General features: G+C 37.6%; 1 protein-coding gene and 1 long non-coding RNA gene across 5 annotated transcripts; both read left to right on the top strand.

The window, feature by feature from the left end:
* Positions 1-518: 518 nt before the first annotated feature.
* On the top strand, positions 519-3,183 carry LOC137830917 (uncharacterized). The gene is made up of 2 exons (XR_011084286.1): positions 519-707; positions 1,047-3,183. It is a non-coding gene; the product is annotated as an uncharacterized lncRNA (long non-coding RNA).
* Positions 3,184-8,421: 5,238 nt separating this feature from the next.
* LOC137830916 (acetylornithine aminotransferase, mitochondrial) lies at positions 8,422-13,585 on the top strand. Of its 4 annotated transcripts, none has more exons than XM_068638323.1 (6): positions 8,422-8,677; positions 8,822-8,897; positions 9,369-9,463; positions 10,252-10,735; positions 12,219-12,653; positions 12,759-13,585. In XM_068638323.1, the coding sequence occupies exons 4-6, from the start codon at positions 10,295-10,297 to the stop codon at positions 13,284-13,286; spliced, it is 1,404 nt and encodes a 467-aa protein (XP_068494424.1). In that variant the 5' UTR covers positions 8,422-8,677; positions 8,822-8,897; positions 9,369-9,463; positions 10,252-10,294; the 3' UTR covers positions 13,287-13,585. The 4 variants fall into 4 exon arrangements, with proteins under 4 accessions (XP_068494424.1, XP_068494423.1, XP_068494426.1 ...); XM_068638322.1 differs by having other exon boundaries at positions 8,422-8,754; positions 8,859-8,897; XM_068638325.1 differs by lacking the exon at positions 9,369-9,463 and having other exon boundaries at positions 8,428-8,754; positions 8,859-8,897.
* The last annotated feature ends 5,079 nt before the right edge of the window (positions 13,586-18,664 follow it).

Here is an 18,664-nt window from a genome sequence, read left to right as displayed (position 1 = left end):
AAGAGCAGAGATTGGAAAAGGAGTCGGGGGTTGGTTCTCGCCGCCGCCTTCATAAGTATGGACAACCAGGGGAACATCGGGACATGGCGGCGACACGTTTGGCTCCACTACAGGTTGGGGAGACCACTGAATGTCCGCAGCTTGCTCCGGAACGCCCCCAGCAGCTGAGGTGTTTGATGGTAGAGCATCCCCAGCACTCTCAAAGGGTGTAGAGACGCTGGGGGGGTTTTCCGCATAATCTGGGCCCGTACTCTCGTTTGCGGGTAGCTCGGTGACGGTTGCCCTGTTCCTTTTGCAGATAAGTCCATCTTCAGTGCTCTCGTCATCCTCCTCATCCGATACCATTATGGGATTCTTTCTCTTGGCCCTCTTTGGCGGCAGCTTCTTTCTCGAAGGGACAGGAGGGGCGATAAGGGAAGATGAGCCCACGGGAGGAAGCTCGCCTCGGGCAACAGCGGCTTCCGCTACAGAATTCGGGACGGTTTTCTGCACTGTAGATCCCGCACCAATTCTAGAATTGAGACAAATAGTGGGTGGTCGTACGTGAACTTGCATCATATGTTCAGATTGAATGGCCAATTGAATTAGCCAATTGAATTGAGAAGAACAGTGTAGAAGTTGGGATTCGCATGAAATTGGAGTGAAACAACACGATAACTTGGGTTGCACAATTCTAATTGAAGAATTTTAGTGCAGTAATTTTGGAGGTAAGAAAAGCAGGATTACAATTTTTAATTTGGACCAAGCTACATTGGGCGGCAACATTTTGGATTTCATGGTCTACTAAGAATTTTCATCATTCTTTGTTTTTCTTTTTGTAATCCAATTCTAGTGCCAATCTTTAGGTGCTTCTTTTGAGTGCTTACTTTCTTGAAAATCTTTAATTTCTTGCTTGTCTTGATTTTATGGATAATCTTTGTGTTTGTCATCTCTAATCTCCTTTGAGTTTCACTCTTCAAATTGAGCTTTTATTGCTTTTATTATTGACCTCTTGAAGTGGAATATACCTTGAATTTGTTCTTTGTGAGAAGTGAGCTAACTTCTAGGTAGCATCCTAAGAGAAGGCAAAGGACTTTGCAAGGGGTACTCACCTTTGGAGGACAAACAAGTAAAGGCTTGGAGAGAAACACTTGTGAGAAAAGAGAAGAGAACTTTGAAGATTATTTTTTAAAATTTTGTGTGATTTCAATTGTTTTGTAATTTGGCCATTATCTTTACTTTAGGTGTCTTGGAAGAGCCTTTGGTGTTCTTCCATCTCCTACAAGTTTTCTTTAATTTTCTTATTAGATACACGCTTTAGACGGTGAGTGTGTCTTGAAGGTTCACAAGTGCCAACAAGCCTCACCATTAGGAGTCGTCTAGTTTAAATTTTTGCAATTTAAATTCTTAGTTTTTAAAAACTTTCTTTTAGTTTCTTTCTTAATAAAACTCTTTGTTTGTGTTGAAGAAGTTTTCATTGGAAGGAGATTTGTGAAGTGCATTGGGATAAGTTCTGGCTAGGAAAGACTTGGTACTTAAGAGTGTCCATTGTGACCCACCTCTCTTTCCTGGGAATTTACCTTGTGTGCTAAACTCACTTTCCTTCTTGTGAAAAATCTTTTAAATACAAAGCTTAATATGTCTATGTATACTTATCATCATAGTAGAAGAAAGATTTATAACCCTCATTATCAAAAAAAGGAAGGGATGCGTTTTGAGCCTAGAAGTTTATATTATTCTACCGAGCCTGAAGTATACATTCCTTACTTTGATGGAAATAAAAATGTTGAAGCATATTTAGAATGGGAAACAAAAGTTGATCAAATCTTTGAAAAACATCAATTGGATGAATTTAGAAAATTTTCCATGGCTACCCTAAGTTTTCAAGAATATGCTAGGTCTTGGTGGATACAAAGGGAAGTTGATGTTAGAATTGGTAGAAAATCAGAAATATTGAATTGGGATGAATTGAAGATGTGTATGAGAAGAAAGTTTGTTCCACCTTCATAGGTGAAAAAGAAAAAGCTTAGAGAAGAAATGAAAGAGCTTGTAGAAAAAGGAAGAAATTTTATATACAGAGAAAAAGAATATGTTAGAAGAGAAAAGGAGTTTAGAGAAAAATTCCAAGCTCTTGTCAGAAAGAAAGAAGAGAATGAGAAAAAGGAAAGTACAAAAAACTCTTTTTTTCGAGTTGAATCAGATATCGATAACATTTTATCTTCTCTAGAAAACCCTTGTGAGGATGTGCTTGAAGAAAAATCTATGTTTGGAGCTGAACCAAATATAGATATAAATATTTCCTCCACAGAAAATACAGAAGAATGTTTGATTGAAAAGGAAGAAGAAGAGGAAACCCACAAAGAAGAAGAGTCTTTTATGACACCCCCTGAAAGCATGGTTGAGAAAGAATCCTTAAAGGGGGATTGCAATACTTTGAACTCTTCTTTTCAATTATATAATGCTCATTCTTCTTCACAAAAATATCAAAAACAACACTATGTGATGTTGTTGCCTAGCTTGGGCAATAAACAACACAAAGTGAACAAAAATATTTTTGAAATGGGCCTTATGTTTTTCTTTAAAAAGAATTTTAAAGAAAAGGGGACTTATTTTTGTTTAGTTTTCTTTTCTTTTAATTTTCTTCTAAAAAGGAAATTTATCTCATGTTTGTTTGATGTTTATTGCAGATTGACATTTGACCCAGGAGGAAACCATCAAATAAACAGAGGTTGCTGTCATTGAGCATCATTCAGATCTGAGGACAGATCCTTTTCAAGAGGGAGGGGATGATGGAAACCGTGCAGCCTCAAAACTTTCGGCCAAGAAGATAGACGAAGATCGAGCTTTAATGAAGAGTTTGTAAAGTCTTTTTCTTCTTCTTAGCCTTGTAAAAATTGTATAGAGTAGTTAGGAAGTTTTGGGCCTTGTATTTTGGGCCAAAGTAGAGAAAGAAGTAAATAGAAAACAAAGTAATGTGTAAAATAGTAAAAGAGGGGTGCAAATAGAAATGTAGGCAAGGAAGGCATGAGTCTCTACATGTCTTCTCCTTAATGGAGAGGATTTGCACCAATAAGGTGGTGACACTTGTCACACTCTCATTTGAGAGTTTTTGAGAGACTTTATCCTATAAATAGGAGTCTCTTGTACATGTATTTCTTTAACTTTGAATTAGTAATGAAATGCTGCCTAATTTTGGCCATTCTACTTGTTCTTAAGTTCTCCCTAGGTTAGTCTCCTTCAAGACTTAGCCTAGACTCTTTCCTAGTGAGTTGGCCTCACCTCTCACTCTCACAAATTCCTACTCCACTTCAGTCCATGGAAACTCCTCTTGAGTTTCTTTAATGCTTCCGCTCATCATATCTCCTTCATCATTCATCCAAAGAAGAAATTACAAAGATCATTACTAGAAGAAGATCGTTTTTCCATCAGTTTGAGAGCCCGCAGCAAGTTTGTGGCGTTTGACTATAGAACGCAGTCTGGCCATGTGATCTTTTCCCAGCATTGTGTCTGCACGAAGTGATCAATGTTCACAAATCAATACAATTACAGATAATTAGCAGTGCAAGGGTAAGCGCAGGGCATGTAATGCGAACAGACTTGGTAAAGAAGTCAAACAGATTTGGCACAGGAAGAAAAATCCAGGTGGAGTGGAGGGACAGACCTATGTAAAAGTCTAGTTGATCCTCATAGAATTCGAACTTGATGATTGAGGAGGTAGGTAAGGTGGTATTGGTGGAGGCAACTTCCTTCCAGAAGTGGCACAAGTCTCTATCGAGCTCCCCCATCTTATCTGGACTCCTAGCTTTCCAAAAATGATCCTGAGAATCCTTTTTTCCCTTGTCAACCCAGTACAAGGGGAACCCATCGAGAAGTGTGGGACTCTGATCATTACAGCAAACACGAACAAACTTACCCTTCCAATCCTTATAGGATTGTTGGAAGATGGAAAGGATGGATCTCCCAGCAATCCCATTAAAGCTTACCCATAGGCGGTCCCCCGGGTTTTTGGCCTCAAATAAAAATAAGAACACGTCTACAGAGGCTGGATGGCCTAAATGTGCACAAACAATTTGGTATGCCCTGACAAACGCCCAGCCGTTGGGATGCAGCTGAGCAGGGGCAATATCAAGCTCGGTAAGGAGCTCCCTCTCAAAGCGAGTAAAGGGGAACCTGAGCTTAACCTTCTTAAACACGGTTGCATAAACAAAGCAGAAAGGGTGGCCATCGTTGCCATCGTTGCCATCGCTATCAGTACAAACAGGTTCCCCGGGAGGACAAGGACGAATAACAACCTTGTCATCATGCTCCTTATGGAATGTGAGGTGGGTCTTGTCTCTCAAGCGAAGGATGTCAGCCTCAGAGTTAATCGAGGAAGTCTCGTTCAGCAGAGCTGGAGGAGCCCATGAGTACAACAGTTTGTAATCAGGAATGGGGCGGGCAGTGGCGCTGGTTTGTGGGGGAGTTGATTGCGATTGGTTGGGACGAGAGGGCGCAGGTCTCTGAGCCCGATTTGAAAGGATGCCAGGATCTCTAGGTGGGTTACGAGACGTGGAGGGGTTTCCTGACGAAGGTTGTTTGCGAGATTTTGAAGGAGGGTTTCGAGAGGGGGCATGGGTGGCACCTGTACGAGCCATCGAGAACTGCAGGAAAGACGAGAGGAAAGTAAGAAAAGGAAAGCGGAGGGTCGCTAAAAGGAATGATTCGATTCGAAAAATAGGAAGGGAAAGCAGCATGAACAACATAGGTCGTAGGAAGGGAAAGAAAACCTAAAAATGCAGGGAAAAAAGCGAGACAGAGAACAAACAGCCCACAATGTATGCGTCAAACAGTTAAGGGATGATGCAAGTTGATCAAGATGCGGTGAGCACCAACAAAGTGATGAAGGGCTTACCTTTTTTATGATTGAGGGAGCGTACGAGGAAATGATGATTGGGGAGTTGAAGCGTTCACCAGAGCGTATCGAAAGTTTGAAAATGAAGCAGGAAGATAATGTAACAGTGGGGTGGCGCGAGAAGTTTAGAGTTTCGAAGGTTATGGGAAGCGCAAACGACACGAAATGACAACCGTCGATGAATCCACGTGTCATTTGATGGGAGGGGGTTGGTGAAGTGTCAAATCAGCAACCGGTGTACGCATTAGCGCGCGGAGCCACGTAGATTGCCGAAGTTTAAACTCACCCTCTCCAAGTCGCCAAAGGCGATGACGAGATCAGGAAGTGCGAAGGGGGCGGTCCGCAAAATGTACACGACCGCCGACGGAGTCGTCGTCAAACCAAAGACTAAGCGGTCTGACATCACTACGAGCAATACGTTGCTAACCATCCCAATGAGCTCGGGCGCGATATTGCTGAAGGTTCAAATAAGAAAGCTCAAACGGAAAGGCATCCATCACAAAAGCGAAGGCCGAGCAGAGCCATAAACAAGGCAACCAGAAACAGGATGTTTAAGGAATGGGAAACAAACAAAATCTAAGAAATTCACGCCGAGCGTAAAGGCAATATCGGAGTGACGTGCGCGGCATGACAAAGAACGCAAGCGTGCAAGATAATTTAAAACAACATTCAGCATAAAGGAAAGTGCAGAACCGACGTTAGGGTTACAGACGAAGTTTGTAACATTTGCAAAATGGAATTGTAGTCCTATACACGTCCTAAATATCTGCACAAAAAGCAAGAACACATCACTCATCAGTGGCCCCAGGCTTCAAGCAGTGCGACGAAAAGACCCCGTCTCCGAACCGCAAAGCCCGAGTCAGAAGCGTCCTCTGATGATCATTTATCTTTGAACCTACGTGAAAGAGAGGAGTAAAGTATAGTAAGAGACATACGGGAAACAAAGTATTCCTAAGCGAAATCATAACAAGAAGTGGGAAAGTCATGAGAAAAGCCTCACACACATATATATCTTTCCAGAAGCTCGGCATTATACTCCAAGCTTATTAACGCAGCCGCATCAAATCCTCCAACACCCGCCAGGATCTTGCAAGCTTCCTGATCCCTTGAAGACAGTTTCTTAAGGGGTTTAGATTTCAAAGCTCTGGCGTCCTTTGTCCAGTACAAAGGAAAGCCGTCAAGGGCAGAAGGCACCAAGCTGGAGCAGCATACCTTAAAAAACCTGCCTTTCACCCTGTGAAGGCTTGCTGAAAAGGAGTCAAAAGAGTCCTACCAGGGACATTGCTAAGAGTTACCCAAAGATTGTTTCTCTGCCTCTTCACCTCAAAGAAGTGAAGAAAAATGTCCACAGAAGGCGCACATCCAAGGAAGCCAAACAAAATGTCAAAGGCCTTCACGAAGGCCCAACTGTTAGGGTACAGTTGGGCTGGAGCGGTGTTCATCTCCGTTAACAACTCCCTCTCGAACCTGGAAAAGGGAAGGCGTACGCCGACGCACTTAAAAACTACTTGGTAAAAATAGAAAAAGGGGACCCCGTTATTGTATTGTTCATCCCCGCACACCGGCTCCCCCATGGAACAAGGGAGCACGACGATGTCATCATCGTGCCTCTTTGCAAAGGCACGATGGTGATAGGAGCACGCTTCCCCCACGTGTTCCCTCAGGGCCCTAGTAGAAAGTAAGCAAGAGTACTCGTCGAGTAGTTCACTCGAAGCCCAGGGATAAAGGTCCTTGTGACTCACTCGGGAGGAAGATGGATTGGTGGACATCTTAGTGTGTACTGGTAGTAAAGAAACTGGAGGTCAAGGGTTCAGTAACACAACAAAGGGAAGGGTCGCAAAGAAAGAACGTGGGGCAAGAAGTTCTTGGGAAGAAGATGAATAGTGCAAGAAAGATACGAAAGAAGCAGAGACAATAAGTTGAGATGCGGGGTTTTCAAAATTCGAGCCTCATGACTGAAGCGGTGAAACAAGCGCCTCGTGAGTAGGCCACGTGTCGCGAGGTAAAGGTACGGATTAAAATGTCATTTGTCTCACTCAGAGAATGTCACATCGTCAGAGCCCTTGAGGGTACGTTGCGCCGGCGATACAGAAATGTCACGTCAATCGATCGGAAGGTGGCATGTCATCAAAACGCCGCAAGGGCAGTAGGGGGCAAGCTTTAGTCTTTTCACTGAAAGCAAGTTATCAGCTCAAGACTGGGGGGCTTGTGTACCGACCAGGTCATCGGGTGTGATGACGTGGACAAGAGAAAGGTAGGTAGTCAAGAAGTCAACGTAGTCGTCGTATGTAAAAGCGGCGTTCTGCAGCATAAATAAGCGGTTATCGCCGAGATGTGTCACCGCCAAGATGGATCATCGCCCATCGCCTAAGTAAGACATCGCCTAAGTAAGACATCGCCTAAGTAGGACATCGCCTCAAGAGTCAACCCGCATGACGTAAGCATTTCACAGAGAGGGGGCCCACACGAGGGGATAACCCTAAGTTGGGTGGCGGCACTGTGGGTCCCTATGCACAGAATAAATGATTAAGTCAAAAGGGCACGTGGTAATGCCCACGTGCTCACTAAAGGTATCCAGGGAAGGCTGCATGCATGACACGTGTCTAATTAGGGCACTCGAACAGTATGATGGCGCGATAAATACAACGCTCAAGTTAGAGCCCAAGTGGCCATAAGGTTATACATTGCACTCCAGATAAGGGAAGTCCATGGGCCAGATACGCTAAGATCCTAAAGATAGCGGCGCAAGGACCTTCTCCAAGGAACCCTAGATAATAGCAGGCAACGCAGAGGTAAACCCTAGTCTTCACTTATATATAGGGCACAAATAAGCCCTAGAGAGGGACGCTTTTCACAGTTGCATGAGTCTTAACCTAGTTCTCAGATAGACATACAGAGGGAAAACCCTAATTGTTCTTGACGGCGTATCCGCTGAAAGCATAAGACAATTAGGGCAACACAGTTTTAGCCATACAGTTTTCAGTCATTGAGATTATTATACAATTTCTAGTTAGTTTGGTGTTTCTCGCTAGCTGACTTGATCGTCGGAGTGCAAACGGCTGCGAGGGCGCCCCTTTGTTCTTCTTTTTCAGGTACTGACAGACGAAGTAAACTGAAGGTGCCCTAGCTCGTTAGAACAAGCCACGCATAAAGACGATCCAGGTCAACCGGCCGGAACATTTAAAAATGCCATAAGTTTAGTGTAGGGTAGAATTTAATTTTTGTTAAAGTAGAATAGGAAATTTTATTTGTAATTTTTCCTTAGATGAAATTTGGCATCTAAAAACAAACCTAGAAATTAGGGTTTCTAAAACAACTAATTTAACCAATGCCGGTTATGATTAAGCCATGGAGAAGAGTACACATTTTCCACATGTTCCATATGATCCATGTGTTAAACGTTTTCCATCACATGTTAAATATGCTTCATGTGCTCCATGTGCTAAGTTCAAATTAAGGCGCCAATTTCAAATTCATTTTCATTTGAATTTGGCTTTGTAATTCCAGCCCTCCATTGCTATAAAAGGAGGTGCTTGGCTCATGATTTTTTTAAGATTAATGAAGAGTGAATTGCTGTCAAAATTGTGTCAATTTCACTCATTGTCTCATACCTACTTAGGATAGACACTTAGTCTTCATTTTTCACATTTTTCAACTGAGATGACATTACCACTTACTCTCCACACCTAGCATGCACCTCCAAGGATACCAAAACTCTACGTGAGCTCCTTGTTCATCTTCCTTCATTGATGCTTCCGTCATTTCTTCAAAGAAAACGCAAATCGGATGAAGGCATACTCCATTAGTGTAGGAAGAAAATGCCTTGCATAGGCCCATTTTGATTTCCCTTAAAATTGTTATTATTCTCTCTTCCCTAGTCTCTGGTACTCTCTCTCCCTCTATGTTGTTTGTTATTGCGTTCTCAAACCTTAAACTTTCTTGTAATCCCAGATTTTAACGCGAATAATGTTTTTGTGCATGGGAACAGACCAAGCGAACCAAAAAGGCTGGTATTGTTGGAAAATAGGTACATGTTCGGTTTTAATCGTTGTTGTTGAATGTTTTCAGTGTTTACTCTAAGGTCTAAGGTTTATTTCGCTTTCGCATGTACTTTACTTAATTTCGGAGTAAGAACTTGAGTTCTACAGTACAAATAAAATATTATTTCTTACTCTATTTTATATTTTATTCCCACACATACAAAAACTACATTTTTTTTATATATTTATTATTTTACATGGAAATTGTGGCATTTTTATTTTCTTAAAATCCTAGACATATCTTCTATTATTGTTAGAAATCTTATATTACCATATCTCCATTTTGTTTAGTTTTAATAATATTACACTCACAATTCCATAAGAAAAACAAATAATTTGAGAAATTTAAAGCTGTTAGTGTAATTTTACTTTATTATTATTATTATTATTATTATTATTATTATTATTATTATTATTATTATTATTAGTAATAATATAACTTTCTCTGTTGGATGCAGTTTTTGTCTCTCTATAGTATCCGTGTCTTTCTGATCACACCCTTTTAAAAAAAGCACCAAGTTGAAAACTTTCACATTTGAATTTCACAACCAAGGTATTGCTTCTCTTTATAGGTTTTGCTTCGCTCGAATCATGTTTTAATCTTAGAGAAATTTTTGTTATTGTTTTTTATCCTGGAAAGAAAATTAAAAATTGTTGTTAGTATTTGTATTCAGAAGGTCGAAGCGGACCTCACCGAAAGGGACTTTTTGATTTCCTCGGTGTCCCAATGTTTATTCACCCAAAACCAGTGTTCATGATTTGAAGTTGTTTGGTTGATTAAATTTTCAATTTGTTGTGATATATTGTTTGAAGGTGGGTTGGTTTGGCTTTCTTTCATCTTTTTCGGGGAAGAGGGTTTTGGTTGATTGTGAATTCGTTTTGGGTTATTTAATGATACTCAAAAGGTGAAAATTAGAAATAGGTTAGTGAGATGGCAGTGGTTTCTTTTTGCACCTTAGTTTCTCAAAAGTCAAATTTTGTTTACTTTGGCGAGTCCCGGGAGTAGTTTTGCTTAGAAAGCTGGCTACTTATATTTGCTTACTAAGTTGGTGACTCTGGGGAAGAATCTGCACACAAGAATAGTTTTGGGACTAAATAACACTAGTTTCAGTTTGCTGTGGTGCTTTTTAGTTTTTTTGCTGGCAAAATTGTCTTGCACTTGCATTCCGTTGTAATCTTGATTTGATTTTGTGCTCTCATGCTCTTTGTCCTTTTCAGTTGCGAATGTATCCGTTTTGTTTTGAGTATAGGTGACCTGAAAAGTCTTTCTTCAGGCATTTGAAGACTGAACTATATGGCAAGCTGATCTTTTATTTTTTATAATTTTTATTGTTGTTTCAGCAAAAGGGAAGAAGGGAAAGAATCTCGCCCTTAATTGAACAGAATGAATGCAGTTTACATTTCTCCGAACCATTTAATTTCTCTACCATGTTACAAACCCAGGCAATTTTTCAGTTCCGCAAGAGAGAGCACTTTGAGTGGAAGAACTCCTCTTATTCAGATTAGAGGCCGGAGTATTGTAAGTGCATGTCTTAATGTGGATGTTGCTGCACATAACACCAGCAAGTCAAAATTGGAGAAAACTAAGGATGTGATAGAGATGGAAGGGAAGTTTTTGGTGGGGACATATGCTAGAACACCAGTGGTGCTTGAGAGGGGGGAAGGTTGCAAGTTGTATGACGTTGAAGGGAGAGAATATTTAGATTTGAGTTCTGGGATTGCTGTCAATGCACTAGGACACGGTGATGTAGATTGGTTAAAAGCTGTTGTTGAACAGGCTGCCACCCTTACTCATACCAGCAATATATTCTACACAATACCTCAGGTTCGGGCATGTTACTATGTGTATGAGTTATATCAATTTCTTCATCTGTATAAAAGTCACGGAAAGCTTTATGTTTACCAATCAATATCTTTGGTGTGGGCATGCGATGAATTGTCTATTTGTATCAGAGTCATTTTTCTATCATCTTCAATTTGCTGAGATATTATGGAAATTTTTTGGAATAAACTGCTGCTACTTTATGGTTTGTTTGAATTAAGACACTAGTTTTCTCGGTAACAATTAAGCAGGGCACCAAATTTGCTAATTGTTTCTTTAGTGGTTTAAAAAATATAAATAGTCAAACTTATATAATTTAGTTTCATTTTACATTTTTTGATCTGTCATGGTGTTCATAATTTTGTGAATATTTTATGAGGATTTGTTTTTCAAAGTCTGAGTTGGAGCATTGGAGGTGTAATGGTGGTGATTCAAATATGATGATTGCTCACTGTGGTGTGTGTTTCTTTAGTGTTTTATGAGGACAAAGATCTGGATTGAAAATTGCTGCACTTCAATTCTTTTGAAAAAAATGTATGGAAGAGTTAGGATATTTAACGAAGGGAGTGGCAATGAAAACTTTAAATTTGGCAGTGGCACATGATTATCTTAATGATGATCTACCATAGCTTGTGAGAAAGTTAATTTCCAGGATTGAGTACTTGTTTTATACTGTACCATTCACTAATTGAAGGGAAACCCAGTTGTTGTTAGTTATCGGGCATTAATAAACCTTAGCGTATAGTGCTTACTAGATTGGTAATTCTATAAATTATAATTTGTCTAGAACTCTAGCAGGGAAAGGAAAACTAAACCAATATATAAAAATGCTAAACAAGTCCCAAATGAAAACATAAGTGTGCATAATTTTATCAACACTTGAGCCATTCCATTTACATTTTTTAGTTTACAATTCGAAGGACTCTATGAACAATCCTTAGTAATTTGTCTTCATAGGGTGTTAAAAGATTAATTTACATCTTTCCAATTTTATACTCTACTGTTCATAGAATGCAGAGTATTGCAGTTTTCCCATTATCAAATTTCTTCCATCCCTGGTATGTTTGCATAATAAATGCTAGTTAATCTGGCATTATACGAGTCCTTGATCCTTTAACATTTTAGAGAAATAGAAAGAGATTTGCCGTTGATCACTTGGTTTGGAGATTTTATACTTTATTGTGCTTTGGAGATTGTAGAGAAAGAGATGGCCATTGATCATTTGGATTAATAATGTCATTCTCTGATTGCGTGTAAGTTATGAAAAGGAAAGAAAACAACTTATTTAGTATATGCTTTATCTAATAAGTATATAATAAGTATATATATGGCTGTGATGTTATTGGGCATGTCTATATTGTATCTACCTATTTGTAATTGTTTATAGTGGTTCCATTGTGCTTTACTTTGGTTCATTTCTTGTAGAAGCTGGTTATGTGTATCTGTACAGTGTTGCATTCTATAAATTATATTTGAATTGTTGCAGGTAAAACTTGCAAAGCGTCTCGTGGATTCTTCTTTTGCCGATCGTGTGTTCTTTTCAAATTCTGGAACTGAAGCAAATGAAGCAGCTATTAAATTTGCCAGAAAACATCAGAGACACACAACTACTAATGGAAAAGAGCCAGCAACAGAATTCATTGCTTTTAGTAACGGCTTCCATGGGAGAACCTTGGGTGCACTTGCTTTGACAAGTAAAGTGCAATATAGAACACCTTTTGAACCCATTATGCCTGGAGTGACCTTTTTAGAGTATGGAGATGCTCAGGCTGCAACAGAGTTAATTAAGCAGGGCAAAATTGCTGCAGTTTTTGTGGAACCCCTCCAAGGAGAAGGTGGAATTTACAGTGCTACAAAAGAATTTCTACAGTCCCTGCGGAATGCTTGTGATGAAACTGGGACACTTCTTGTGTTTGATGAGGTATAGGTGTCATATGTTGAAGTATAATTATAGGTAGTATAAGTATTGCATTTGGTTTTATATACTATTCTATTTAACTATCATGTGCTTTTTGAGATTTTGTAGGTTCAATGTGGTTTAGGTAGAACAGGGTTGTTATGGGCCCATGAGGCATATGGCGTCTTCCCTGATATGATGACCCTTGCAAAGCCTCTTGCGGGAGGCCTACCTATTGGACTTGTTTTAGTGACGGAGAGTGTTGCTTCTTCTATAAATTATGGTGATCATGGAAGCACTTTTGCAGGAAACCCTCTTGTTTGCAGTGCTGCTATTGCTGTTTTTGATAAAATATCAAAACCTGAGTTCCTGTCATCTGTATCTAAGAAAGGCCTCTACTTCAAAGAACTACTCAGGCAGAAGTTGGGAGGAAACCGACATGTGAGAGAAATTCGTGGTGTTGGGCTAATCATAGGAGTAGATTTAGATGTATCTGCCTCGCCCTTTGTCGAAGCTTGTCAAAATTCTGGCCTGTTAGTGTTAACTGCTGGAAAAGGAAATGTAGTGAGGATTGTTCCACCATTGATCATAACAGAGAAGGAGATCGAGCAAGCTGTCCACATTTTGTTCCAAAATTTAAAAGTTCTTGATAAGTAGGAGGTAGGAGAAAGAGGATTGGCATTGCAAGTAAAAACTAACTCATTTGGTTGTGTCTTATTGGTGAGTAGTTGAAAGTTTCAAATGGCAACCTCACTACTTCCCTTTCATTTAAGATGTTTTCATGGTAAGAATATTTCAACAATATTATTGCATTTCTCTAGTAATTCGTGGCAGAGCAGATGGTTTACAAGGTCCATTCTCCTCGGCCACATTTTTATTTGTTGTTTTTTGTTCATATCAGTGCAATAATCACTGTAAGATCTTTTTAGTTCCTACTGTAACTATTTGTACACAAACTTTCTATTGGTAGATGTAGTCGTCTAGGGTCTTCTTTGGTAGATATAAGAGTTCTTACAAATTTTTCTTATATATAAGTTTATTTTTGTTTATAAAAAAATTAATTTTAATTTTTTTGTCCAAAAGGTCTGCTTCCTCCCTTATAAAAAGCTTTTAAAATAGCAGTCTACATGCTTTTTGTGGCACGTTGACTTGTTTTACCAAAGTTTTCCAATGTATTTCCTCTGAAAATCTTATAGGTTATATTGAACTTGAGTCTAGTTTTGTCCTTTTCTTCACCTGTTCTTAATTTTTTTTTTCTGATAATCTTTTAGGTTATGTTTTCTGTAAAATGAAGCAAAGAATTGTCTGTCTTGGAATTTTAGTGTGGTACTGCCATAATACAAAATTGAAATGAATGAGATATATACCTTAATTTGTTCATTTTAAAGACAAAGTAATTATTTATTCCTTTTTTTCATCATTAGTGAAGTAATATAACTTATCAAAGAATGAAGATTTTATATAGCCTTTATGTTGGAACTAGATTTCTTTTTTGTAAAATTCAAGATTGGATCACCAAAGCTATATAAAGTTATTGCCAACTTCATAGAAAAAAAAGTTTCTTTATCCGTTTGGCTTACAACTTGGTTGCTTGTGATACAAAACACTATATTTTAATTATGTTTAAAGAAGACCAGGTTTATTTTAACAATTAAGTTTACACTAGCATGTGAGAGACTGAAAAAATTATGTAGAGTACCTCTCAAATATGTCTCTATTATTGAATGTTGGGTATAAGAAATTTGGAATTTTTTTTGGAGATATTAATAATTTCGGATGAAAGAAGTTACATTTGATATTTTGTTTTGCTTACAAAAATTGATCTTGAGCAGTTGCTATCTAAAATTTACTAGAGATATTTTAATTAGGCTATTTTATTATTTGATGACAGATTTCAATACATTTTCTTAGGTAAAAGATTCTTAATAGACTAAACGTATATGAATAGTCTAATAATGATATGTTGACATGTAACATGATAAATCAAATTATAATAATTAGAATGAACTCTGTTATTATTTTAAAATTTAGAGTTCAGATATAATTCAATGTCGTAAATTCAACTATTTTACTTTTTACTTATATAATCTGCTTTGACCAACTTGGGAATATTTCTATTTTGAAGTATTCATTCTGAAATGAAAGAGGGTGATCAATTTTTTTTATAGAATACAGAAAATTGAACCTTAGACTATGATATATTATTTTATCATTTAAGATTAATTTATATTAACTCAACCAAACTAGAACCTAAGATGATAGTTAGTTTTTATTTATATATTTTAATTTAATCGTACAAATAATTTGAATTTTCAATACTCATTCTCAATGTTTATTACCATTGAGTTTACCAAAAACATAATTGGAAGGAATTCTAAGCCGTTCATAGTGAAAAGCTCTCGAGTATGATTTTCAAATTTCATCTATGAAAGTGTCAATTATAAATTTAGTCCTAATATTCCACTTAATTTTTAGTCTTTCAAGTGATAAGGATTGCATACTTTAGTTGTTATACGATTTTCTTTTATATAAAAAATAGTCCTTGTCATCTATCAAAGTCATAATGATGTTATATTTTGTAACGATGCAACAAAACAAAAAGATAATATGCCAAATATAGAGTTAAAATAAAAAGGATTCTTTAATGCAGAGATTAAAATAGAAAATATATTAAACATATGAACCAAATTCAACACAATTATAACTTTAGCAAATAGAAAAATTTGTTTATCTTTGTGTTCCTACCACACCAGATTTTCTTTCCGTGTGTCGGCCTTTGACTTCTCGACTTTTCAGATTCTCAATTTTTGGATCTTTATCTTTATGTTTGTTTCAAGTTTCAGCAAGGCTACTTGCTATTCCGATGCCGAAGTTAGTTTAGGTTCGAGTTAAGTATACAAGTTTAGGATGAGAGTTTCATTATCTTTTGCTTTGAGAAAGTGATATTTATATATTATATATAGTGGTTGTCTTGAGCTTTTTGGGCATAGATGATTAAGGTTGACCCAATAGAGCCCAAATGTTGGTAATCGTTGTTGAAGATAGGAAGCTTTGATGTGTCAAATCCTCATGAAGCCTGAAGCTGTGTGATATTTTAGGTTTAGGTTTTAGTATGGGGTTTAGAATCTTTGTAAGATCAGTATTGATTCTCAGACAAAGCTTATTTCAAACTGTTTTAAAGATTAAAGTGTTTTTCCATGCAAAGGGAAAAACAATCGATTAAAGTTTCGATATAATCGGTTGTTTGTCACTTAGCTGGCAAAGGGGTTTTGAAACTGTTTTTTGAATCAGTTGTACAACTGACAAAACCATTCAACTAGTTAAATCGTGGTTTTAACCGATTAAATGTATGTGTTCATAACAGTTTTTTGAAAACCTGTTTTAACTGATTTGAATGTTCAAAATTAAAATGAGTCTTCTTTTGAACGTAAAGAGATTGATGAAACAGAAAGATTTGATACTCTAATTGTGATTGATTTGAGAAGTTACAAACTATTTGTGAAAAGTTTTTTACTAAAGTTTTAGCAAGATTGCCTTTGTGCTTTGTTGTGATTCAAAGAACTGATCATTAGGGTTCTGGTGTACTATGTTTCCATGTGTTTTCTAATCCTGTTCAAGTTCTTGTAATTGTTCATATAACTCTCTGTATAACTGCTGTAAAATCCTGTAAAGTTAGTGTGATTCTGGCTTGAGGTGTTTGTTGTGTGCAAAGAGGGTGAGTAGGCTTTGTGGGATTCAAAGTCACCTCTTTGTGTGTGGTGTATGTGTAATCTGTGATTGGTTACATAGTGAATACTCAGTGGTTTAACTGAGAACTGGATGTAGCTCTTGGATAGAGCGAACCAGTAACAATTGGCATCAAGAGCAAGGTTCTTGAAATTTACTCAAGTTTTGAATTTTGTTTTTTGAACATATTTTGATGGCTGATAAAAGTTTTTTTGGGGAAGGTGCCTCTTTGAACAAACCACCTTTGTTTTGTGGTCAAAACTATCCTATTTGGTGCATAAGAATGAAGTTCTTTATTCAATCCTTAGATAAGAATATTTGGAATGTTATTTCAAATAATACCTATGTGCATATGTCTGAAATTAATGAATCCTCTAAAGAACATCTTGATTGTGTGGCACAACATATTATTGTGTCTGCTCTAGACTCTGATGTATTTCTCAAGATTTCAGAATGCACTTCAGCTAAGGGAATGTGGGACACACTTGAGGAATTGCACAAGAATCCAAGGAGTGACTTGGAAGATAAAGAAGAGTCATTTGCTGGCTTAATCTCTTCTAAAAACAAAGTGGAAGCCTGCTTAATGACCAAGGGAGAATCAGAATCAAGTCAAGTACAACCTCTTCTAATAAGTGTGAAAGTTATTTTCAATTGCTTGATGCTTTCCAAGAAATTCATGAAGAAGCTAAAAGATTAACTTTTTTCAAATAACCGATTGAAATGTGAAAATAACAAGTTGAAAATGAAAATCACAGTTTTGGAAAAAGACTTGAATCAATCAAAAACTGATTTAGAAAATTCTGCATTGATGCATGAAAAATTCTCTTGCAAATGTGATTCAAATTTTTGCAAAAACTGTGAGTCTCTTCAAGAGAAAGTCTTATATCTTGTGAAAACAATTAATATAATTTTGAAAGGAAAATCAAATTTTGAAAATGTGTTGGCATCCCAAACATGTGTATTTGGAAAATCTGGCTTGAGTTTTAACCCCCAAAGCAAACAAACTGGGTGCACAAAACCTTTTTCAACTTTCACTAAAAAATAATCTGTTAAAAAATCGAAACAACCAGTTATTTGTTGTTTCTATTGCATGAAAAAGGGACACTCTGTTAGGTTTTACAGAATCAAAAAGTTTTCTGTCCCTAAGGGTATTCTGAAATGGGTTCCTAAGGAGCATAATGATTCTTGGAAATACATTAACACCTATGGACCCAAATTCACAAGGGGACCAGATCTAGCAACTTGATTTTGTTTCTTTTGTAAGGTTGTTTGGAGAGAAAACAACACCTATGGTATCTAGATAGTGGCTGTTCAAAACATATGACAGGTGATGCATCTAGGTTCATCAACATTTCTCTCAAACTAGATGGCCATGTAACCTATGGTGACAATAACAAGGGAAAAATTCTCGGCAAAGGTACAATAGGTAACGAAAGTAGTTTGCTTATTCATGATGTGCTGTATGTTGAAGGTTTGAAACACAACTTGCTTAGCATTAGTCAGCTATGTGATAGAGGTTATCAAGTGACCTTTAGGACCAACTCGTGTGAGATTCACTTACCTATTTCAAAGGAGGTTCTACTCATTGGTAAGAGATCTGACAACATTTATCTGCTTGATATATCTAGTCATTCTTCATTAGGTTGTCTTCTATCAAAGCATGAGGAATCATGGCTTTGGCACAAAAGGTTTGCTCATATTCAAATGATTTATTTAAATAAGCTTGTATCAAATGAACTTGTCTATGGCTTACCCAAACTCAAATTTGAAAAAGAACATGTGTGAAGCATGTCAAAAGGGGAAACAAACTAGAAAATCTTTTCCTTTGAAAAATCGTGTTTCATCTTCAAAACCCCTTGAACTCTTGCACATGGATCTTTTCGGTCCCTTCTAGGAATATGAGTCTTGGAGGAAATCTATATGGTCTTGTTCTTGTAGATGACTTTTCCAGGTACACTTGGACACTCTTTCTACACACAAAGAAGGAAGCATATTCAGAATTTAAGAAGCTTGTAAGGAAACTTCAGAATACATGCTGCAACAACATAGGAGCAATAAGAAGTGATCATGGAGGGGAGTTTCAAAATGAAAAGTTCATTAACTTCTGCAACAAGTTAGGGATCTCTCATAACTTCTTTGCTCCAAGAACACCCCAACAGAATGGTGTGGTGGAGAGAAAGAACAGGTCTCTAGAAGAGCTTGCAAGGACTATCCTAAATGACTATGCTCTACTAAAATGCTCTTGGGATGATGCTGTGAGCACTGCTTGCTACGTGATGAATCGTGTGCTGATTCGGCCTATTTTTAAA

The sequence above is a fragment of the Phaseolus vulgaris genome, chromosome 6 (genome assembly GCF_000499845.2).
Source record: "Phaseolus vulgaris cultivar G19833 chromosome 6, P. vulgaris v2.0, whole genome shotgun sequence".
NCBI lineage: Eukaryota > Viridiplantae > Streptophyta > Magnoliopsida > Fabales > Fabaceae > Phaseolus > Phaseolus vulgaris.
This window is presented reverse-complemented; position numbering and strand designations above follow the sequence as displayed.